Below are 22,763 nucleotides of genomic sequence, written 5' to 3'. Positions count from 1 at the left end.
AGGCCATTTATTTTAGGTGAAGACGGCCAAAAATTCCGTAATCCTTTATCATATTGTAATGCAAGTTGACGGAGAGAAAACAAGACCTCTGCATCTCCTCCTTGGCTCTGTTTATAGGCTTTAGTAAATCTAGTGGTCACAGGAGTCTTGCAGTTCATTTCAGAGAGAGTGTGTTTCTATTGGCTGTTCTGGCACCACAGATGCGCATGCTCGCCTCGTTCCTTGGGTGAAAGTTCGGTTTCTTGTAGCTAGGCTAAACATTGAGTTACGATACTTTTATTGTGATCTACTGTATATACAGTGCGTAGGGTGTTAGCCTTTAGCGTAGCACAAACGCCGGCTCGTGTTTAGGTTTCCTCTCATACAGCCTTAGGGGTCTCCTTGTTTGGATGCCAAAAGAAGCATTTTTTAATCCATCTCATAAAAATCGTTTACCTTGCACACTCAGTCTAATTTGGGCAAATAGTAAATAACTAGACAGAATTGCTTAAATTGTAATAAAAATTTAAAGGGAGCTACAACAGCTATGCAATAGGTTTAAAACTATGTTCCATACCTTTTGTTTTAACGTGTGTGTGTTTTTGTGTGTGTTTGTGTGGTGTGTGTGTGTTGTGTGTGTGGGTGTGTTGTGTGTGTGTGTGGTGTGGTGTGTGTGTGTGGTGTGTGTGTGTCTGTGTGTCTGTGTGTGGAGCTTAAGGCAGGGAACAAACTAGTTTGTATGAAGTGTCCTCCAAGAGACTTTTGACCTTTTTTCTAGACTCACTTGAATTGGTATGGTCAAGCAGCTTGCACTCTATGTGAAGCACTCCATGAGAAGCATTTGCTTGACCTTACGTGTGTGTCTGTGTGTGTCTGTGTGTGTCTGTGTGTGTCTGTGTGTGTGTGTGGAGATCTTATTCGCCTACTATTGAGGACACTGAGATTAATGTCTTCTGTATTTTTGCTGGCCGTTTTTTTTCTCTCCCAGCAGTGTGGGTACAGTTTAGATCTTTTTTGTTGGTAAAAAAAAGTTCCACCTGCTTTCTTAGGTGAAGGCGGTTAGCCCCGACAAAAAGCATATGCGGTCCAGGCCCACTAACTTAAGTGGGCTGACTTTAAGGTGGAACAGCTAGTAAAAAAAAAAAAGCTGTGATATGTACATTTCTGTCAACCAATCACAAGTGTCTTGGGTAGCGCTAAGCTTCGGTCGCAAATACCGTGGACCTGCAAAATACGTCTCAGAAAGGAACTTGTTTTGGTGGAACATTTGCATCCTACACGAAAAAACACCACGTATGTCCTATTAAATGAAATTAATTGTTCATAAAATGTCTGTTGATCCAGACTAAAGAGAAGCTGCTCCTCCAAGCTTTGCTATGGACATCTTAGTCCACCTCGGGCTCACCTAAGGTGGACCGGATATTCTCATTTAAGTCACAAGTTAGTCAGCTGAACTTAGTGTTAGTTTTTGCACCAAATTAAAGTGTAGTATCGGTATCGATAAGCAGTATCAGTATTGGTATTGTTAAAGTCTTAACATCCCTCATGCTAGTCAATGTTGACAAATCACACTAGCCTAACGTTAATTAATATTAGCGCGCTATAATAAATGTCATATTCAGTTGCAGTTTTGTAGTAGTAGTTGACCTCTTTTGGTAGTGACCTGTAAATAGTAGGAAAGTCTGGATCCCTCCTCGTATGTTACACCGTTATAAGCGGCTCAACTGAAGAGGGCATTTTTTTATTTGAACAATTTTAGAGTCAAAATCACACAGTATTTATGAAGAAAGAACAAAAGTTTTAAAAAATGATGATTTAAAAAAAAAAGTCATGGAATTTTTTTTAACAAAGCATAATAATATGTGATTAATAATCAGAAAATAAATAATAAAAAATGTATTTGATGTTGTCTTAACCTTAATGTTCTATTTGGGACGTGATATCACAAATTCCACTTATTGTTAACCTTCTGAGGGTAACTTTCAGGAATACATAGTCATGGAAATTTCCCAAAGTCATGGAAAAGTGTTGGTTAAAATGCATATGAACCTTGTGTGTCCCTTTAGATTTCTACTGTGACCCCTTAATGTCTCTCCACCCCCAGTGTGGGAACCACTGGTCTGTTGTGCATAAATGTATGCAAGGCAACTATTATTAAAATCCCCTGAATGGTTTCCAAGCTGCGTGATGTGCTCATGTTTGCAGAGCTATATATCCTTTGTTACAGGATTATACAGTTTATTTAGATGTTGACAGCAGGTGTCCTGCAGGAGTTGGTAACAATTTGTTTAAAAAGTGATCCTCGTGATAGGAATCGGGTCGAGATGACACTGAGCACTTCCCCTCAAACATCAGTTACACCAGGTTTTGCATTCATTTTGTCCCATTTTCTTCTCCTCCTGTCAACTGCTTCCGGACTGCTGCCGCGTGTATTTGCATCGTATGGTTGTGTGTCGGGGAAAAAAAAGTGACCTCAGATGTCAACAAGACAGTGACAGTAATGGAGAAGGGAGCCTCGGACGCTGCCAGTATGGTCTGTCCATCAATCTGTCGCTAGCTTATCATTACTCCGTCAGCCCAGGCAGCTTGGGCCCTGACCCAGTCAACAGCACAAACCCCTCACACACACCTTTTTACACTACCATCAATATCCCAGAGTTCATCTCAAGTTTGCCAGACAGGGACATACCCGAGCTGTCTTTGCATATAGCCAGTGGGGAAAATGCGCCATGAAGCATGACTTCCAACGATAAATCTAAACTCAACGCACACTTGACTCCAAAATCAATACATCAAATACAAACACGATATATATCATATATTGTATAATTAATATAGCCGTTATTAAGTTTATCATATAAATAGATACGGGAGATACTTAGCAGGTTTTGGCCAACTGTCATGCAACAAGGCAGAAGCACCCCCCCCCCCCCCCCCCCCCCTTCTTTTCATCTCAAGTCATGCATTGACAGGGGAAATTACAGGACACGCTGCAGGATATATGTCCTTATTGTTTGGCTCATGTTCAGTTCAGCATCAAGGAGGACAAAAAAATTGCGTTTTCTTGGCGACTTGAGATTGTGTCTGTATACATTCCCCTGATTTATAAGACTTAAGTGTCAGTCAGTATTATTAAAAAAAAAAAAAAAAAACGTAGATAATGTATATTACATGGCTTTGGGTTTGAAAAGATTTTGAATGATCTAATTTAATTTGGTATTTAAAATGTTAAATATTCGGAAAAGGTTCCAGACTTATTTTGGATATAAACACCGGGCGCCCTCGGAGGTGATAATATCCGATGAAGCAGCAGCAGCAGCATTAGCCGACGCAGGCCTGGGATGCTTCCACTTCTCGTCAGGGCCCCTCAGTTTAAAAAATCCCCCGCTGTCACTGGAGATGGCCTCGCTTGTTTTTCTAAGCACCCTTAGAGCTTTTTCAAGTGCAGAATTAGGGCCTGTTTGGGGATTTAACCAGGACACTTCTGCACTCCCGACACAGGAAGCATGATTGGTGAAATCTGTGATTAATTGTGCCCCCTCCTTCCCTCCCTTTCCCCAGATGTCTTTAGCCAGTGTTTTTTTTTTTTTTTTTTTTTGAATATGTAAATTCCAACATAATCAGTTCCTCCCTCACTAGTGTTGGTTTAGGACTGAAGAGCAGAGTTATATGGGGAGCCTAAATCTCTTTTAGTAATGGTGCCTGCTTCCACGTTAATTCATTTTTTATTTTTTTATTTTTTAGAAATACTTAATTGCCTTTTAATTTATAGGAAATACATGCATTTATTTTTGCTACAACCCCTCTCTCCCCATGAGTTGGCTATATGTTCTCATGACGGATTACATGTGCCAGTACTGTACAAAATGGTTTATGCTACATTTCAATTTTAATGTGATTAGTTTGGAAGCGTTGCACCGCCTGTTTGCTTTAAAAACAGGTTTGACTCCACGGCCGTATTTCAGTACTAGAGTATGCCTCACTTGGTAGTAACTATAGTTTATTGGCCTCACCTAAGCAGGCTGGCCTCATGTTATTTGGGCACCTTTTATGTTACATTTATTACACCCACTTCCTTGATTTGCCTTTTTGACAACCACAAATGTGTTTTTTTACAAATACAGTGTAAATGTAATGTTACCTGTCATAGTAGGTTTATATTTGAATAAACTTGCACAATAAATATTCCAAAAACATGTAGTGAAACAGGCTCTAATTGTTTGTTATGAACGATAAAAGCAGCTAAAATCAACACAACCTAGTATAATGTTTGAGGAGTAGCAGCTTGGCCTTTTATTAAAGAGATAGTCTAGAGGTGAAAATATGCTTTTTGCAATAATTAAATACTTATTTTTTTAAGAATATGTAATATCTCTTGTTGGTAATGTGGTCACTTTTAGTCCTATTTACTGGTCCATTTGGTGTCAAGCCATTCTTTATTCTCTCACCTGAGCGTTAAAAGAAGCTGAGATAAATCAGGGTTTCTATATCCCAGTGCCCGGCCCAGTCGCTGATGGATATTGCGTCGGCTTTGCTACCGCGGATGACAAATTGCAGGGGAGCGGCAGCTCGCAGGGTTTGTTTGGCATTCCAGATCTGATGTGTTTTGAAAAGTATTAATGGAGGACATAGAGGCATGCCATATCACCTGCAGGTTCAGTCAGGAGCTCCTGTCAAAACCAGAGCGGGCCTGTCAGGTGAAGCTCTGTTATCATGACACTCTTATCCTTTATCTCACTCCTGAAACACCAGGACGAGCTATGATTTTCTGCTTTGTCTTTGAAAATGCATATTCATTTCTGAAATTATTTTAAAAAGTAAATTGTTATCTAGTCTAATGTTTTCATATTGCTGGTTTTGTTAACCAAGAACAAAAAGTACATACGATTAATAATAATGGTATTGTCACTGGCAGAGAGTAATTAAGAAAGTATTATTAGCATATTTAAGGAGGTAGCGTGTAAGCTCTTATTAGAGTATTTACCAGGTCAAGTAAGCGTGTGAAATACGACCAGTATGTCTCTCATGTATTAGTCCATTTAACTTGGGGAGCTGTGCTTCCTGTAGCAGTGACCTTCTCCCTGTGGCTGCTGGGAATTACAGTCATTCAGTGTGCGTCTCGGCATGATGGATGACACCTGCACCCGTTGAGCAAGGGCTCTCTGGCGCACTATTGTTTTTCTTTCTCACTTTTGCGTGGGAGCAAACTGTGTGCATTCCTGAGCCAAAACCAACTCAGATAGTCATCTAATCTACGTGATGCATAATCTTCTCTCTAATTGGACGACCTGGAATGTCTTGCCGATCTGGTGGTAGCAGTACTAGTGCTACCAATGAAGCTACTTGTTGACTAATTTCCAGAGAACTATTGCAAAAATCACCCCCAGCTGAATAAGTGATGATGCAGCACTTTTTAACACCCGGACCCATTTTATTTTATTTTTTCTATGTTTTTTTTAATGAAATACCCATAAACACAAACCAAAATCCACAGTTGTTAAAGCTGCATAGGATGTAAGCTCTGTGCAAAAAAAACAAAAAACAAAACGGGTGTTGAATCAAAACTAACTCTATGCTAGTAGCTCTTTTGTTTCCACTGCACAACTTTACACAGTGTCTTGGCACAGAATGCATTTGTGCAAATAGCAGTCTTGTAGTGTATGTTTAGGGGTGTGTCTTAATAGCTGTGCTCCAGACACCCCTTTTCCATTAGCACTTGTGCCTAACTGAGTGTTTCAGTGTGTCTGCAATCTGCTAGATGACAAGTCCTGTCACTGCCATTGTGGTTCAGAAACAAAAAAAACCTTGGACTGATGGAATCTTCCAATTTGTCACTCACTGATGCATAGCAAAGCTATAAACGTCATCCAGGTGACAGGTCCCTGGAATATTACGCCCCACCTCGCAGTTGGAGGAGGTGGGTGCCTGCGGGAGAGAAGCCTGAGAAGGAAGGGCTGAGCGAAGCAACTCAGGAGCAGCATCTCCCTGGTTTGCCCTGCCCATGCTCAGTGACTGTGCATCAGAGGCTATAGAGGGGTGTGAAGTGCTCCCGAGAGTGTGTGGGTTCACACCACTACATGCTCTATGATTAAACAGTAGTGTGTGCTGACAGCTGGAGTGGAAGAGCACGATGCACTGGGGCAGAGTGGAGCAAGAAGCTGCCTCTCAGTGGTGACGAGGAAATGCCATATTTTGTGTCTTTAGGCCTTGATGCCCTTTCATGATCATGTTACACCACCCGAGTTGAATCAAACAAAATGGCTATTTTTTGGGGGATATTTTAAACAATCAAACATTTCCTGCAGAACTGGAGCAGAAAAAAACAGCTCCCTAAAATATCAGTAAATAATGAATTCACTGCACCAACAAGTTGCATCTCTTGTGGATCTGTCAGCAGGTATATAAATGCAACGCCCTCTTCTGCAGTTTTTGTTTTGTAGTTTGACAAAGCACACAAAAACACAATTTCTTCTCTCTTGACTGGAAAACCGTTCACTGTTGCTCTCATTTCACCTTTCCAATCCCCAATTTATTTTCCCCGAGGGACCAGGGCAAATAAATTACACATTATTGTAATTTTGTACACAATATAAGACCGTCTGAGGGGAAATTATTTCTTTGGTGCAAGAATACCACTAGTAGAATCAGTAGTCAGCTAGGAAGCGTACTAAAGTATAGTAACTTGATTCTCAGTACATTTCTGGAACTCAGTAAGTTGTCCTCTGGGACAAACCCCCTACTTAGCAACATAGATAGAAATAAACTAGTTTAGCTTGGGTGAAATGAGAGCTGCACATGTCATACAAAGGTCAAGTTACGATTATGCTTTGTTTTTTCCTACAAACCTGTCAGCCAGTCACCTCGTCTGCCATCAGCTGTTCTTAAGGTGTCTCCTCTGCAAGGACGTTAGACAGATGCTCAAATAAACACAACCTAGTTTTGCATGCATGCTTGTCACCACTTAATCCTTCTGCAACTGTAAGCGTTGGAGATAGCACATGCATTGCTAACTGACGTTAACCTCGCATCTAAAGACACCGGACCATAGTACGCTTAGACACCAAATACTTGACAGCCGGAAAACTGAACACACTGAACTAATCACGGGTATCTGAATGGCACAGTGGGGCGGGCCTGTTAATTAGTAAATAGTGTTAACTACTGTTACTTTTCTAAGTTAATGAAGCATTTGGTAACCTGTATCCTTTCCCGTTCCTGTAATCTGAGGTTTACGATGAGGCCCAAAATCGAGTGTGAATCATTAAGTATCCAGATGTGCACAGCTGCTCTGGTCACTTGCAGGTACAAGCACAAGTAACCATTAGAAGTGCACTCCTTTTTGATGATTGATGAAAATATGATTTTATTTATTTTATAACTTACTGATAGTGGAAATGAAGACACATGATTTTTATTTTATTTTTCTAAGATAATTAAGATGATATTATAATATAGCGATAACATATTGCAATACGCTGCAATATATTGCAATTTATAATCTTTTTTTCCAATTTCAAATAATGTCCCCAAAAGGAAACTTTGTCAACATCTGTTTTATCTAAAAAGATACATTTCTCTCTCATATTGATTGTGTTCGGGCTCTAGGTACTGTGTAAAGACCTCTGGTGGCATGTCTGGTGGGGTATTTATGTGTGTTAGAGCTAAGTGTAAGTTGACTAAAAACCATTAGGAATTTTCAATTTATTAATGTTTTCAACAAAATCCAGGAGTGATTCTGAAAGTCTCTCCTCAACTTTCAGCCAGGAGAGATTGACATTCATGTTGTTTACATCAGATTTAAGTGGACATTGAAGGGCAAGACGAGCTGTTCTGTTCGGAACCAGCTGCAGTTTTCTTAACCCTCATGTTGTCCTTGGGTCAAATTGACCCGTTTTCAGTAAAAAAAAAAAAAAAAAAAAAGAATTGTCATGAAAATGTCATTAAACATTACAAAATATCAAAAACCTTTTGAAAAAACCCCAAAAACATAAAAACAACACCTACAACATTGAAAAGTAACACAAATGTGGGAAATAGCAATATTAATGTTGAAAAAACGTTTTTTGTTGTTGTTTTTTTTTCATGGTTGACGGGAAGACAACACAAGGGTTAAATCTTTCTTTGCAGCACCTGACCATATCATTGGGTAATAGTCTAGATGTGGTAAAACTCGAGTCGGCAGGACTTGTTTGGTCAGGTGTGGTGTAGGGTTGGGCGGTTACACGGTATACCGTAGGGTCTTAACGGTATCAGTTCCAATGCAATGCACTTATATAGGAGACAAGGATTAAATATTAAATATAATTAATTTAATGCTTAAAAATGAGACAGAGAGACAGACTTGTCTCTTTGGTATTCACTTTCTGAACGGTGTAGGCACAAGCCAGCTGTTTGGTGACGCCGTCTGAGCCTTACATCATCATTTTTAATTGGTCCCGGTAATACCGAATACCGCGGTGAAATAGGAAGAAGGTTTGACGGTATCAACATTGGAAACCGGCCAACTCTAGTGTGATGTTAGAAAAGCAGAGCACCTTTTTGTAACAGATATATTCCTCCCCATCTACGCGTTGAGTCTTTAGCCCACTGTTTTCTACCGCTGCTGTTTCTAGTCCTACCTCTCTGTGTATCTACGATGATATTATCTGTATTACTTTCCAGACTTTAACCCATTTTTTCTTTTTCCAGTTTAGAAATGTGAGAGACACCTTGTTAAAAGAAAATGTTGCCTTTGGCTAAAGTAAAACTGGTAATTAATGGTAAACTCTTACGCTACTGTATATTCACATTATTGCAGAAAACCAGATTTGCTTTATTTACTGTATGTGGTGTGACAACCACCGGCATTCCCCTAGTGGCTGAAGGGCTACTGGTTGTGCTGTGATTAAACATGGAGGACAAATGAATGAATGTTACTGTACAATAACACTTGATCATATTGAGATTCATCATATTGAGGCGAAATATCAGCCTTCAGAATCGGTTATAAAAACATGGTTTGAGTATGTATAGAGATCTAACAACGTTGATATCATAGCCTGTAGGTGTCGAACACATCAGGAGAGATTAAAACAAGCTGCAAATAGTTACTTACAGTAACAGCAGTTTTTTGCTATTTGCAGTGGTGGAAAGTAACAAATGTACAGTACTTAAATGTAATTAAAGTACAGTTTTGATGTACTTGAGTATTTCCATGTTAAGATACTTTACACTGATACTCCATTGCATTTTGCAGGAAGATTTATTTATTGAACCTTTTATTTATCCAGGTAAGTCGATTGAGACGACGACCTGTCACACTCACACAGTTACACATTTGTACCAGGAAGCTGCCCAGTACAACCATGGTCTGATCTGCTGGCCACTGAGCAGCTCCACTGGAGGAGTGGGGGTTACGGGCCTTGCTCAAGGGCACCTCAGTGGTGGCAATGAGGGAGGGCGCTGCTCTTTCACTTTCCGCACCCAGATTTTTTATCCCGTCTGTCAGGGGAGTGAATCAGCAACCTCCCGGTCACAAGCTCACTTCTTTAACCTTTTGCGCACTGCAGCCCCAAATCACATTTGCAGGAAGATATTGTACTTTTTACTTCACTATATTTATCTGACCACTTTAGTGATAATGAACTACCAAATAGTAGCTTAACATATATAATTTATGCTTGGTAAAATAAGCTTTGCCTTGACCGGCTAAATACAATCTTTTTTTTTTTCCTTTCTTTTTTTTCGGCAAGACGACGCTGTATCGTGCGGTAGCCTGTTGCAGCAGCACCTGATGTATATGTGTATTTTGTGTGTTTTTAGTCACTTTTTGGTCTTTAAGTGCATTTCGTTTATACTGTATCCTATTATTTCATGTACATTCTGTATGTGTGCTGTGTGTTTGAACTTTTGCTGCTGTAACATTGTAATTTCCCATTTTTGGGATCAATAAAAATCTATCTAATAGTAATGTTTATAGTTAGTATTAGTTAATGTTAGTAATAGTGTATATAAATGTTTTGCAAATACTTTCATATTTTTATTTAAGTGAACTTATAACAGTATTTTTGCCATGTGGTGTTTTTACCTTAGTAAAATAATGAAATACTTTTCCCACCACTGGTCCCACCATTTACCAAGAAGTTATCTTAGTTCTCACAGAACCTTGTTCCAAGCAAAGCGAAGAATTTTGTTTTTCTGCCGTGAGTTTTTTTTTTTTTTACCTCTTTGTTTTTGCTTCCTAATTAGTGGCCAAATGTTCCATTTGTATGAGATTGCAGAAGCTCTCCTTTTCCCCCAGACCTTATGCTTTCACAGCTACATCACCTGTTGGAGCATGTTCGGTCACTTCCCAGCATCTTTGTGTTTGCACAGGAGGATCGAGCAGGTTTGGTTTCATCGTGTAATCTGATTACCTGCTGAAAGATTTGATGCACCTCATGTTCACCTATTAATGGCAAGGCCAGAAAAGGATGTGTGCCAAGCTGTCCTGTATTTGCCTTTTTATTGCAGTATCATTAACAACCATAGTCAGATTAACTGAGCCGTGACCAAAGGAATTTAGTTTGACTCTTGCCTGCCGGTAGCTTGTTTCAGCAGTTCTTGGTTTTCCCATTTGTACATTCAGATGCAACTGTAGACAAAGTCATTTTTTTCTGTGGTATTTTACTTGATAATTACTTCCCTGGAAAATCCCCAGACACTCTTTTGTAGACAATATGTTTAATTAAGCAAATTAGAAAGGGTCCATATTGCACAGCAGCTGTGTACACACACCATGGAATCTGCACGGCACCAGGAAAGGGATGCAGTGAGAATTGTGAGTTAAAAAAAAAACAAGAAAACTTGATTGAGTCAGAAGTCCTTTGTGCCAAAGCAGTGGCTTTTCCACACAGATGCCCATACTTAACGTGAGTGTAAAACCTCAGGCCCTCGCTGATCAACCGGACTGCATTGATTCTCCAGCTGCTGGCACATTGCTGACTTTCATTTTCTTTTATTACTGGGCTTGCATGGCTGATATGGTTGGTGGCTTCAGCCCTTCAAAATGCATAGTATTATAATTACTCGCAGGAATTTAGGAAAGAAGTCTCCTTGGATCACTCATTCAGACCCATGTCCTTGCAAAGATGGCACACGGCTTAAAACACCAAGAATTACCGAGGTGGTTGGCTTTTAAATTGGGCAGAGCGATAACCAGTGTGATAGGATTCTGGCAGAAGGTTGGCAGGCGCTGGTTGTCTGTCAAAACCATTTGGTAGCACTTTTACTTGAACTACTAAAACTACTAAACTGGTAAAACTAAAGGGTAAAATAATCGAATGCACAAACATCCACTGACTTTTTCCCCCAGTTAGCAGTCAATCAACTTTCTTATCTTATTTTAAGTTGAACTGTCACATGTCACATAAAACCGATTTCTGTTGCTATCTGATCCTGCAGGGTTTTAACAGATCTGTACAGTTCAGTTGTTTCAGTCCCATTGGGTCTACATGTCTGACTGGTGTACAGCAGCATGTGCATACTGTAAAAAGAGCATGTGGCAAAGTGACAGTTAAGGACAGATCAATTAATCTGGCCCATATTTAGTGTTTGTAAAATAGTTTAAATATAGAAACCCACCAAAATGTAAAGGTATTCACTAACACAGATATAAGCAGCAAATCCTAACATTGGAGAAGTTGGAACCAGCAACTATTTAATATTTATGCCTGAGAAGTGACTTAAAACAAATACGTCTTAATGCTATAAATAATTATAACTGTAATACTTCATAGATAGCTGAAGTCTTGACATCAAGGCTCTTTTTAAACTAGCTTCTGTAACTCCTTCGTCTTTCTGAAAATATTTCACCAGTTTCTAGGGTTTATTTTCTATATTCTAAAACCCTATTTGCACCGGACTAGTAAAATCTGGGCACCTCAAGTAATTTGTCATAATCACGGAGGTTGTCTGATCTGAGTCCTGTCAGAATCTGCCATATCGGTAATTTGTAAAGTAAAAATTCCACCGCAAATGACCTGAACATTTTTCACAAAACACAGAGGGCGTGTGATAATATAACCTGTGTTAATGGGCAGCTCTGTGATTCGGGGTGGTATTGGCTGCATCCAAGTTATAAATGAAAGTTTTGACATTATATATGGGGGATAATAAGGAGTTAATTTGAGTAAAATACAGCTTTTTGTAATCCCGTGTGAATGTGTCATTCAAAACACAGATGTGGGTGGGTCATTTCTAAATCACATGAGGTCCCCTGGTTATTCATAGTCTGGTGTGAATATGGCTTAAGACAAAGCACTTTCTATTGGAAATAATAACCTTCATAAATTTGACTAAAGTTAAAAAATGATAACTTTGTGAGCACAGAAAAAACTACAGCTTCCATGAAAATGTACAAGTGCTGCAACAAGGTTTTATCTATATTCAGAAAAAGATTTGTCTAAAAACTTCTACCCTGCTTGTTCTTCTCTTTCCTGCTATTATTATTATTATTATTATTATTATTATTATTTCGACATGTCTAAAGTCAGGGCAAGCCCTCGACTTGTCACTTCTGTTGCACCGTTACGTTTAACGCGTGATGTTCTAAAGTTTATGGGAAATGGTGTTTATTAAAGGCTGTAAAAAAAAAAAAATTAGAAATGTTCATAGGTTTTTGAAATTTCTTCTTTTTCTTTTTTTCTTACTTCTGAACCCGTTCGTTTTCACTTTGGCTCTTTATAATTTAATGGACACATTGTAGTAACACTAGTGCATTCAGATATTGGTAAGAAAAATATCCTAAAATTGAATAACCAGCATCCACCACCATGGTTATTAAGGTGACTTATCCTGATTATTGTTTTCTACCTTTCAGGTCTGGTAGAGATCTGCTTGATGCATCCTCTCGATGTAGTGAAGACCAGGTAAGCCACCCATTCTAACTCATACATGAACTCAGATTTGGTGCAACTTTGACATATAAGCTGCTTACAAGAAAGCCATTTTAGGTCCACATCTGCTTTGAATCCTCTCGGTGGGTATTTGGGTCTGCGTAGTTAAGTTCCGAGCATACCAGGTCTTTTTTCCCAGCTGGCCAGCTCTGCACTCATTCTCCGCACAAGTGGGCACCAATGCCAAGATCCTTTGACATTTTGTGGAAAATTAAATGCATCATTTGCCCATTCATTTCCCACTCAATGTTAACGTTAGATGTTTTTTTATGTTTCCAAATCCCTCACATTTTTAAACTTATTACTTAATTCAAGAATAAAGAATCCAATTTTTTTCTCTCTCTCCCTTGAACGGCCTGCGGTTCTTGTGAAAGAAGGGGACATGAAGGATAAATCCGATGCCACTAAATGCACTCGCTGTGTCTAATAGCTTGTTTTCCGTTACCATCTCCTGTTTGCGCGTTATGCAAGAGTGGCAGCAGTCTGGAGCTGTTGAGTGATCAGGAGCCTCGCACCACAGTGTCTCAGCCGGCCATAAACAGGTCGTGGGCTACTACTAAAGCTTTATAGTCTTTCACAGGCCTAGCCAAGACCTCTTAGCCCCCCTGCCCCATTCACTACTTGTCAGTAAATTGTGCTGCTTTTTCTGTCATTTACGGCAGCAGTTTCTTGGTAAATAAATTGCTCGGCGTGCCTTTTAGAAGTGAGATGGTTGCACTTTGAAGGCAGTGCCACCACCAGAACATAGAGAAGGAAACGCAAGGATAAAAGCCAGGGGTGAGCGGTGTTGTATTAGTCGATATTTGATACTTTGAAGGCACACAGTGTGATTTATGCTCACGTGGTGGAAGCTATGGGGGTTTATTACAGGTAAGGCTTGAGCTCTGCCTGTCCGTCCTCACACGGGGTCAGGGTTAAAAGTGCACTCACTGTTTTCTTTGTAATGCTCTTCCTTGAAAAGTGGTAGCGGTAAAAGCTGCTTTGAAACTGGACAGGTTTATCTGTTTTCTGTTTGTGTTGCCATGTGTTTATGTTGATATGCATTCTGTTGCTGAGAATGGCTCAGTGTAAATTGATTCCTTTTGGTCTTGGCTCTGGGTTTTGTTTGGCTTCTCAACAAAATGAACAAACAGAATAGTCTTTCTTCTTTTTAATTGGGAGCATTAGATGATGATAAAAGTGTCTAAACAACAGGAGGTTGCTGCTTATTTTGAATGACAGCCATACACACAGAAACAAACCATACACGTGTTGATATGCAGGCATACTTTACATGTATGATCACACACTTAACATCCACACATGAATTCATAAACCAAACATACATACCAGCTAATTGGGACACTGAGGGAGCTGAAATCTATTAGCAGGAACCTTGGAGCCAAGAGTCAGACACAGACACACCTCTCTCTCGCTCTCTCTCTCTCTCTCTCTCTCTCTCGCTCTCTCTCAGGCATGGCTCTTATTAGGCACCGGCTCCTGCTTTAATGTCCACTGGTCCAAATTGAACGGCAACTGGAGTAAATTTACTTTTTTTCACCAACTTAGAATCAAAGGGATTTTTCCCTTTTATTTCTCCCTCTTTTCCTTTTTTTGCCAGGTAAACTTGACTAAATGTGTACCTGCCTGGGAGCTGATGTTTACTGATGTTAACCCATTTTCCAAATGAGGGTTTATCTTTCCCCTCTTTCTCTGAGGAGGAGAGGGCAGGGAATTTAGGATTAGCGGTTGGGTAGAGGCACTCCACTTGTAGCCAAATCAAAAACTGTCAGGAGCATTTGGCAGCCGTTTCCTTGAAACAAATACTGATTCACCCTCTTAGACGACTGCTTTGGCAGATATGTGTATAACTGTGTTCCACAGATTTGAAAAACTTCCAACTTGATTTATAGAATACAATCTGGACTACTTATGAGATATGTTTAAAGCACAGGAAAGCAAGTCCATTATGAAAAATACTGATGCTTTTGGGAAATGATGTCCACACAGGACTTTGCTTTAGATATCGTATGTAAAAGTCAAAGTTGTTTCACATGATTCACTTTTTGCCTTTGTTGTTACACTTTTACTCCCCATTGCGTGCTCACTGACCAGTCGAGCCATGACCCCTGTTACTCACCTTTGCTAACAAGTACATCTATCTTACATCTGAAGGACTCCCGCAGAGCCCACCTTCTATGCGTGGGACTTACAACCTCTTTCATCGTTGTAAAAGAGTTGAACGTGAACAAATACATATTACCCATTTTGACAGAAGTACATGGATGCAATGAACAAGCTGGTAGATGTTCAGACTTCTTTTACTGGACAAATGGCTAATAGCATCAGTTGTTGTGTGAATTGACCTTGTTTTATCAAAGAGGACAATGCTGCTAGTAAGACTGCAGCAAGTATTTTTATTATGAATTAATCGCTTGCTATATCGAATTTCAGGAAATGGTGACATAGATTGGATTGGATGAAGGCAAAATAGCCCAAATCATTTTTGGAATAAAGCATGGTATGTTGGTGAAGAGTTGTGCCATGATTAGTTGTTATGAACTGAATTTCAAGTTTAGGACAACTATTCATTATGCATGTAACGTTTGAGACATGTCAGTTTCTTGTTCTTAGCAGCTAATCCAGAAATTAAAGTTAATCCAAAAAATGTAAAGATTTTTCTCATTGTGAGTGACTCTGGATCATAATCAGCCCATGTAAATGTAGCATACTTCACACAAAGTAAACCCTTAATTGCCCCTGACCCTCCCCTCTCTTGCCTCCCCCATGGGTTGGGGCAGGAAGGTTGGGGGTGAAGATGGAGGGTGCGGTGTGGAGAGGGGTGGGCAGTCGTCAGTTTAGCAGAGAGAGACAGTGGGACCGGAGTTACAGCTTTTCATTAACCTGGAAACCACCTAGTTACATGGTTCATGGGCTGGTCTCAGCTCACTTGGAGGTAACAAAGGGTGTCGGGCGGCACTTTCTGCAGGGGGCTGTGCGCTCGGGGCACCCCATCTGACTCTGATCAGGTTCTCCCTCTCATTAGAGAGTTGCACTGAGCCTGTGTTTCCCTTCATGTCGAGATCCTGTTACATGGAGCTCCACCCTTATACTCACGATCATCTGAAAGCAGCTTCATATCACCCCCGTTTACTTCCGCCCAAAGAGTGAAACCACGCCTTCTTCGGGTTTGTGTCTCCCTGAGCAACTCCTCCTGTCAACGTGAACTTCCTGGAGTTTCTACGACGTTCACATGATCTGTGTTTGCCCCAACTATGTCTTCTGTGCAATAACTCATGACTGAGCCACGCCTTCTCTGCCTCTGTTCTCCCTCTGCACCCACACTTTCTTTCTCTTTCGTGCTTTCCCAGTCGGATTTGTCCTTTTTCCCTTACTCCACGTCTTTTTCCCTCTCTGATATTCGCTGTTCATCCAACTTTGTTTTTACTTCTCCCACTGAACATTGACTGTCTCTCCTGTTTTTAAGTTCCGTCTTCTACGATTTTAGCTTTTCGGCAACCATCTCAGTTAGCCTGTTGTTGAATCAGATACTACTACTGCTACTAGCGAACATAAACAATATTATGTAACATCATCAACACCATGTTGTGTGCATTGTTTGAAACTTCCATCATTCTTTATGAATTTGTAGTTTGTTGAGTGATTATGTAAAGTTTAGTTTTAAATCTGTTGTACGTGTGTTTCCAGAAGATTTGTATTGAATTATTGTATTGTGTGACATGGCTGTCAGAGTCATTGCAAACCTCCAAGCCTGCCAGTAGCCTGTTACAAGCCTGATTAGAAAAACCTGGTACTGACCCTTGCTCGTACATGCAGTAGCCATGGCAACACTACCTCCATTTGGTCACAGCACGCTTGAAAGTGTGTCCCAATTGGGGGGCTTGAAAGTGATCTTCGATGAGGGCTTTGACAGATGACGTCCACATTTTTTTGTGGGGGAAACGTGTGACAGCGCTGAGGATGGCCCAAAGGCTTCACCCCTCCCTCCCACCTCTGTTTGCCCCCAACTGCTTGGTGAACCCCGGTGCACTTATGGAGGAATCCCTGACACAACCCTCAAACAGCAGGGCACAAAGCAGCAGCAGCCTGATAGCTGATCTTGCCTTGTAAAGGAGCAGGCAGGTCAGCGGTCGTCAAGCCACCTCCTAATCCCTCCGGCGCTGTGAGACTGCAGGGCACGACTTTACGCGCAGTGTAAAGCCAAAAACACATGCAGCGTGCGTGTAGGATGAACCCAGCTCAGTCTGTGTGCATCGCTTCAGTGCACAAGCATGAGTAACAGCGAGTCCAGTGCAAAAGGTGCAGAGCAAGTCCTTTCAGGAAAGCAGCAGAGCAGCATTTTTGGCAAGTTTAAAAAGCTTTTTGTAGGGCTAACCTAAACACTTTGAAGCTGTGATCGTTGCCATGGTATACTATGTCTAAATTAGTATTAGAAAGCTTTGTTTTTGTTTTTTATTATTATTCTATATGCATCACCCCAAAAAGCCCAAATGGCCTATTAAATAAGGAATTGTAATCCCACATTCATTTATGAATCAATAGTAATTAAATTTGTTATTCTCAGAGAGAGAGAGAGAGAGAGAGAAGGGGGGAGGGAAGGGAGGGGGAGAGAGAGAGAGACCCTCCCTCCCCCCCAGTAGTATACAATGCCCATGATGTAACGTCATAGTCTTTTTTTCCACCATTGTCAACTATCTAATAAAAGGAAAAAGGCCAGAAATATAAAGTTTTAAAACCTAACCCATTACTTTTAACGTTGTGACAGATGTTGCAGCAGATGATGTAACTAGCAGTCGCAAATGGATGATTAAGTTAAGGATTTCAGTTAAAGATAGAGGTGCAGATTGTGTGTGTGTGTGTGTGTGGGGGGGGGGGTACACCGTAGCACCTGTAATCATTATCAGTGAAGGGGTTCACATTCCAGTACACTAATTACAGAGTGGAGGCATTGTGTGCTTTGATTTCACTAGACCCTGACTGTGCTGCAACCACAGTGTTCCCCCCTGCTGCCCATTCTCTCTGTTTATTTCTGACTCTCAAAACTCACACATGCATTTCTGTATGTCCATTATCCTGCCTTCATCACCCCTTCGCCAACCTATTTGCAAGCAGCTTTTTGCACTTTCAAGTCACTCACTCGTAAAGGCACTTTCAAACTAGGCAAAAATGGTCGCCGCTGTGGCACTGCTACTTGAGCAGATGACCGAGCTGCATTGGATGCAGGCATCGCAGTTGCTTGGCAGTTTCTAATGGCACAACTCTGTGTTCACTGAAACACCTCTGCTCTTTCACCCAGTCAAACTGCTTTTTTGGCACCTAGTGCCTGAAGCACAGCCCCATTCTTTGCATCTTGAAAAATATGTTGGCTGTATGGTTGCTGGTGTGTTTATTTAAGGAAGGTGGAAGAGAAAGTGATTGGACCTCTGGTACCACAGACCAACAAGCCAATCATCAACAAGGACTTGCACACAGTTGTTGCGGATTGTGATGTTTCAGAGATTGAGTGGCGTGCTCCAGGTTTGCGGGCCAGCCGCAATTACTTGTGTAATGGCAAAGTTTTGCTGGCATGTGAAGAATTGCAATGGACAGGGCACGAACATTACAGCAGGCCTTGCACTTGTTCCGTCATCCCTCGATCTCTGTCTCAAAAGGCCTAGGTACACTACTTATGCATTTCAAGAAAACCTGATAAACCTTTGCATGGTTGCATACCTGACTGGATCCATCATACTTTATGTCACTCATGCTGTACTGAAAAAATCCCTGGATCTGAGGTGGATCTGGTTGTCTTCATCTTCAGTTCTTACTCAATAATACCAGTTAAGGACAGGGTGGTAGTATTTCTTTGACAAAGATGTATATGTCAGATAAATGATGAAGGGGAAGCTAAATGGAAAAAGAAGACCGAAAGAAAGATAACCATAGTGGTAGCCTTTTACTTAGATCCCTCTTTATTCATGAATGGTTGGGCAATGTTTTTTTTTGTTTGTTTTTTTAACATTCTGCTCATCAGTCTGCCTTTACAAAACAATATGATATGGCTCCAGGCTAAATTAGTGTCACCAAACACCTAAGCACACCAAGTTGCAAACGTTTTTGTAGAATTAGAATATACGCAGAGATATAAAGAGGGAGCTGAAATTACCCATTTTAAAGCAACAATCAAGGCTTGTAAAATCGTATTTGTTTTTGGCATCTGTTGGATTCTTGGTGGCGCCCACACAGAGTTCTGTGTCTTGGCCTCTTGAGATGGGGGCCTAGACAAGATAATGCAGTGCATTTTAGATTAGTGAATCTGGTTTCTCTTTGGAAGCATGCAGGCCAGTGGACCTCTGTCTGGAGCGGACTGTGTTATAGCCAGTGGTTACCTGCTGTCAGGGGAGTCTCCAAAATCCTGCATCCTCTCCTCACATCAAAGCGGCTGTTGGTGTCACTGGCCCGGACCAGTCTATCACCAGGTAGTGCTGACCCAGCTTATTTTGTCCGCCATCATCTGTCATAGCTTCTGTTTTTTCTCTGTTTCACATCTTTCTCCTACATTGAAATTGTGAATCTATCTAGTTTGGTTCCTGTTAAAGATCTATGAGGCATGCTCGCAAAATTGTGGAAAACAAGTCATGTTATGTACATAAACACTCTATAATTATGACGATTGCTCAAACATCAGCACTATAATGCCAGTTAATAGCATTTGACAGAGGTTAAGAGACCTCAATTAAACACCCAAGAAATCCAACCACTCACTGAAAATGGCAGTAAGACTACTCATTTTTTCCATCTATCTGCTCCACTTCCTTAGCAGCTTTCTAAATTTCCTACGGTGCTCTCCAACATATAGAGTGATCTGTCAGTCAACCAGAAGTGTGTAATGCTCAGATCAACATCTAAGTCTCAGTCCTGGCCTGTTGTCGTGCTGTTTTATGCAGCTCTTTTCCTGCTCTTCCACGCTAACACAGCCTGATCTCGGGTCACAGAGGTCACAGTATATGAGCAGACATCTGGAGCGACAAACTAGTCCCAAAATCACCATAGGGAATCAGAGGAGTCCGTTTTATCGGAGTGAGAAAGAATCCAGAGAGACCGAGAGATGTTGTAGCACTTTTTACAGCCAGAGGAACTTTTTCTTCCTTATCCACACCACGACATGCTCCATAACCCGGGCTGTCCCAGGTCCAGGTTTGTGGTGCGGGTGAAACCCAACCTGGCCTGGTCCAGATCAAGCTCTGGCTACCTGCCGTGTCACAAGCGCCAAAGGTTTATAACTTCCCCTCTGCTCCCATCTTTCGTCTTCTTCCCCTTAACCCTCATGTTGTCCTCGGGTTAATTTTGACCCATTTTCAGTTTTTTCATCACAAAAAAAAATGGGCCTTCAAAATAATTCATTCATAATTCACATTGAAAAAGTGACATAAATGTCAGAAAAGCGACAATGTTGACAAAAAAACCTTTTTTAATGGTTGACGGGAAGACAACACAAGGGTTAGCTTTATTTTCCTATTCCTCGCTTCAACGGTCCGTCTTTTTTGGCCTCCTCCTGCCACGCACAAACACTTTTCCCTTTAACAGTTTCAATCCATGATGAGATTCAATCTATCAATATTTCTTTTATTGCTTGCTTGTTTTTTCTTCTTCATTTTATTGTGCAGGATGGAGGTCAGTAGAAATCAACATCATTACATTAGTTTGGCAGATGCTTTTGTCCAAAGTGACTTACAATAAGTGCAAATCACATAGGAGCAAGATATCAAACATTTGGATGGTATTCCTTTTTAATCAAATAACTAAAAGCATGCTCAATACCTAAAGATCAAGTGTATGTAGTGTACATACTCATTGTTTTATACTCTTATTATACATCAACACAGTGTTTACTCACTGACCGCTGGAACTGTTGTCAACCACAATGTCATAAAAGGCAGCAACTGAATCCAAAGGAGACCCTTTTTTTAGTTTTGGTTACACTTATTTATCTTGAAACAGGATTGGATGGCTAAAGTCACGATTGGTCGCATTTGTCATGTTGGACCATTTAGGTCGGAAAAGTGCTCTTAACCTCATGTACCATTTGCAATGGACTTCCACTATCTTTATGATCCTGCTCATTAAAATTAATTGTCTGGCTGTAAAAAATAGATTCCCCCCGATGTTGCCTTCTGGATTGTCTTATGCACTTCAGATCTAACATGAAAAATTGCTGAACTTTCATCCTTTCCCCTCGATAACTCACTTTCTCTCCTTCAATCATATGTCAACGTCTCTCCCTCCTTTTAGTTTTTTTTCGTCAAAGCACTTTGCATTCCTAGAGGAAAGGCATTAGTATATCAAGGCTCTCACTGCAGCAACCAGTCCAAATACACAGCAACACTTAAACTCATTGATCATACTTGAAGAAAAATGCTCTTTTTGACACAATAGATGGCATGCAATGACTACCTGTTGTAGATATGGTCATTACTTCTTTATATGGTGCTAATTTATATGTCTGAATAGCTATAAATATGATTTTGTATCAGTCTTATTAGACCCTAAATTTTAAAGTGAACAAGTCATCAAAAAGTGCCACTGAGGGAATACCCCTCATTTAATAGGGCATAGTTTTAAGAGCTCTCCTAAAAAGCATGGCCTGCCCTTTTAAAAGTAGGCCCATCAGGCCTCTGCCTTTTGATCAAACTCCCCTACCCCTTTCCCATGGGCTTTTTTTTTTAACACCACCATTAATGAGCCTCACCTCAACATCTCGTCCACTGTGAGGTGACAGCCCATCTTGTTGGTCCCCGGTTCGAGCCCATTACCATCGGGGTCTGGGAGCGGACACAGCTTTGTATGCCCCTCAAACACAGCGCTCCTGTCCATAAAAATACAAAGAATGGGGCTCTATCCTGCTTCTCCACCCTCATTTACCTTTTTGACTTCTAGGTGGACGCCTAGAATATGTACTTTTATAGGCAGTGGAGGTCAGGTGTGCGAGGTCTTTGGGATTATTTACCCCAGAGTAGTTGTCTCGTCCACAGAAGCACCAACCTGCCCTCGCCTTCACCCTCACCTGGGCTGCTCTGGGCCTGTAAAGCACAAACACAGGGGGAGAGTGGGATTTGGAAAGCAAAGGAAAAAAGGGGTACTCTTGATGAACTCACAGATCTCATCACCTCTGAGTATACTGTATCTCTGCTGGCTTTCGCTGATGATTGAAGGACATGTTGTAAGCAATGTGTTTTTAAAGAAGCCCCTGGGTATTCTTTGGGTCTTCTGTCTGCGGACTTTACAATCCCCATGGCTGACTCCAAGGCCAAGTTACGCTGCCAGAGCCATGGAGGATATCTTGGGCTCTTTTTTTCAGCCAACCAGTAGATCATCTTTCACACTGTGGCCCTATTAACTGAAAGTAGAGCTTTTTGTCTGTACAAATCCTCTAAAATAAAACATTCAACCAGTACTTCCTGAAGCTTTGAGTCTTATTTTCCACTGTTGGTTGCTGTGAGAAGTGACATTAGCAGCTTCCTAGCCAGGGGCCTGTCAGTCCCCCTGCTGCCACAAGATCTTCTGGTCCTTCCTATTATCTCCCACTCCTTTGGCTTTGCTGTTTGGTCCCTGGCGTTTATGGCAGGGTAGGAGAGGGACATGAGGAAATGAGGTGACCCCAGGGTCATGAGTGGAGTCAGGGGGCTGGAACCGGACCACGGCCCTGCCAACCTCGCTCTCTCAGGGCCGGTTTGGGTCGAGGCAGGCAGAGCAAAGGAGACGGGGAGACTATGGACAGGGTCCCTTCCATCCTTGACCCCAGCATCACATGCCTTTAATTAAGCCAGATTTGAATATGTTTACAAGCCCCAGTGGTCTTAAATCTTCCGGGTCTTTGCCCTCCCTCTATAC

At 41.1% G+C, this 22,763-nt stretch overlaps 1 protein-coding gene across 4 annotated transcripts in view; it reads left to right on the top strand.

The window, feature by feature from the left end:
- slc25a21 (solute carrier family 25 member 21) overlaps positions 1-22,763 on the top strand; it is a 106,751-nt gene that overhangs the window by 63,616 nt on the left and 20,372 nt on the right. For all 4 annotated transcript variants that reach the window (XM_032500882.1, XM_032500881.1, XM_032500883.1 and 1 more), the window contains one exon: positions 12,818-12,866. In XM_032500882.1, the coding sequence (XP_032356773.1) occupies positions 12,818-12,866 (49 nt within the window). The remainder of the gene's footprint in view (positions 1-12,817; positions 12,867-22,763) is intronic.

Source organism: Etheostoma spectabile, chromosome 20, assembly GCF_008692095.1.
Source record: "Etheostoma spectabile isolate EspeVRDwgs_2016 chromosome 20, UIUC_Espe_1.0, whole genome shotgun sequence".
Classification (NCBI taxonomy): domain Eukaryota; kingdom Metazoa; phylum Chordata; class Actinopteri; order Perciformes; family Percidae; genus Etheostoma; species Etheostoma spectabile.
Note: the sequence above shows the minus strand (reverse complement) of the source record. Positions and strands in the feature narration are given on the sequence as shown.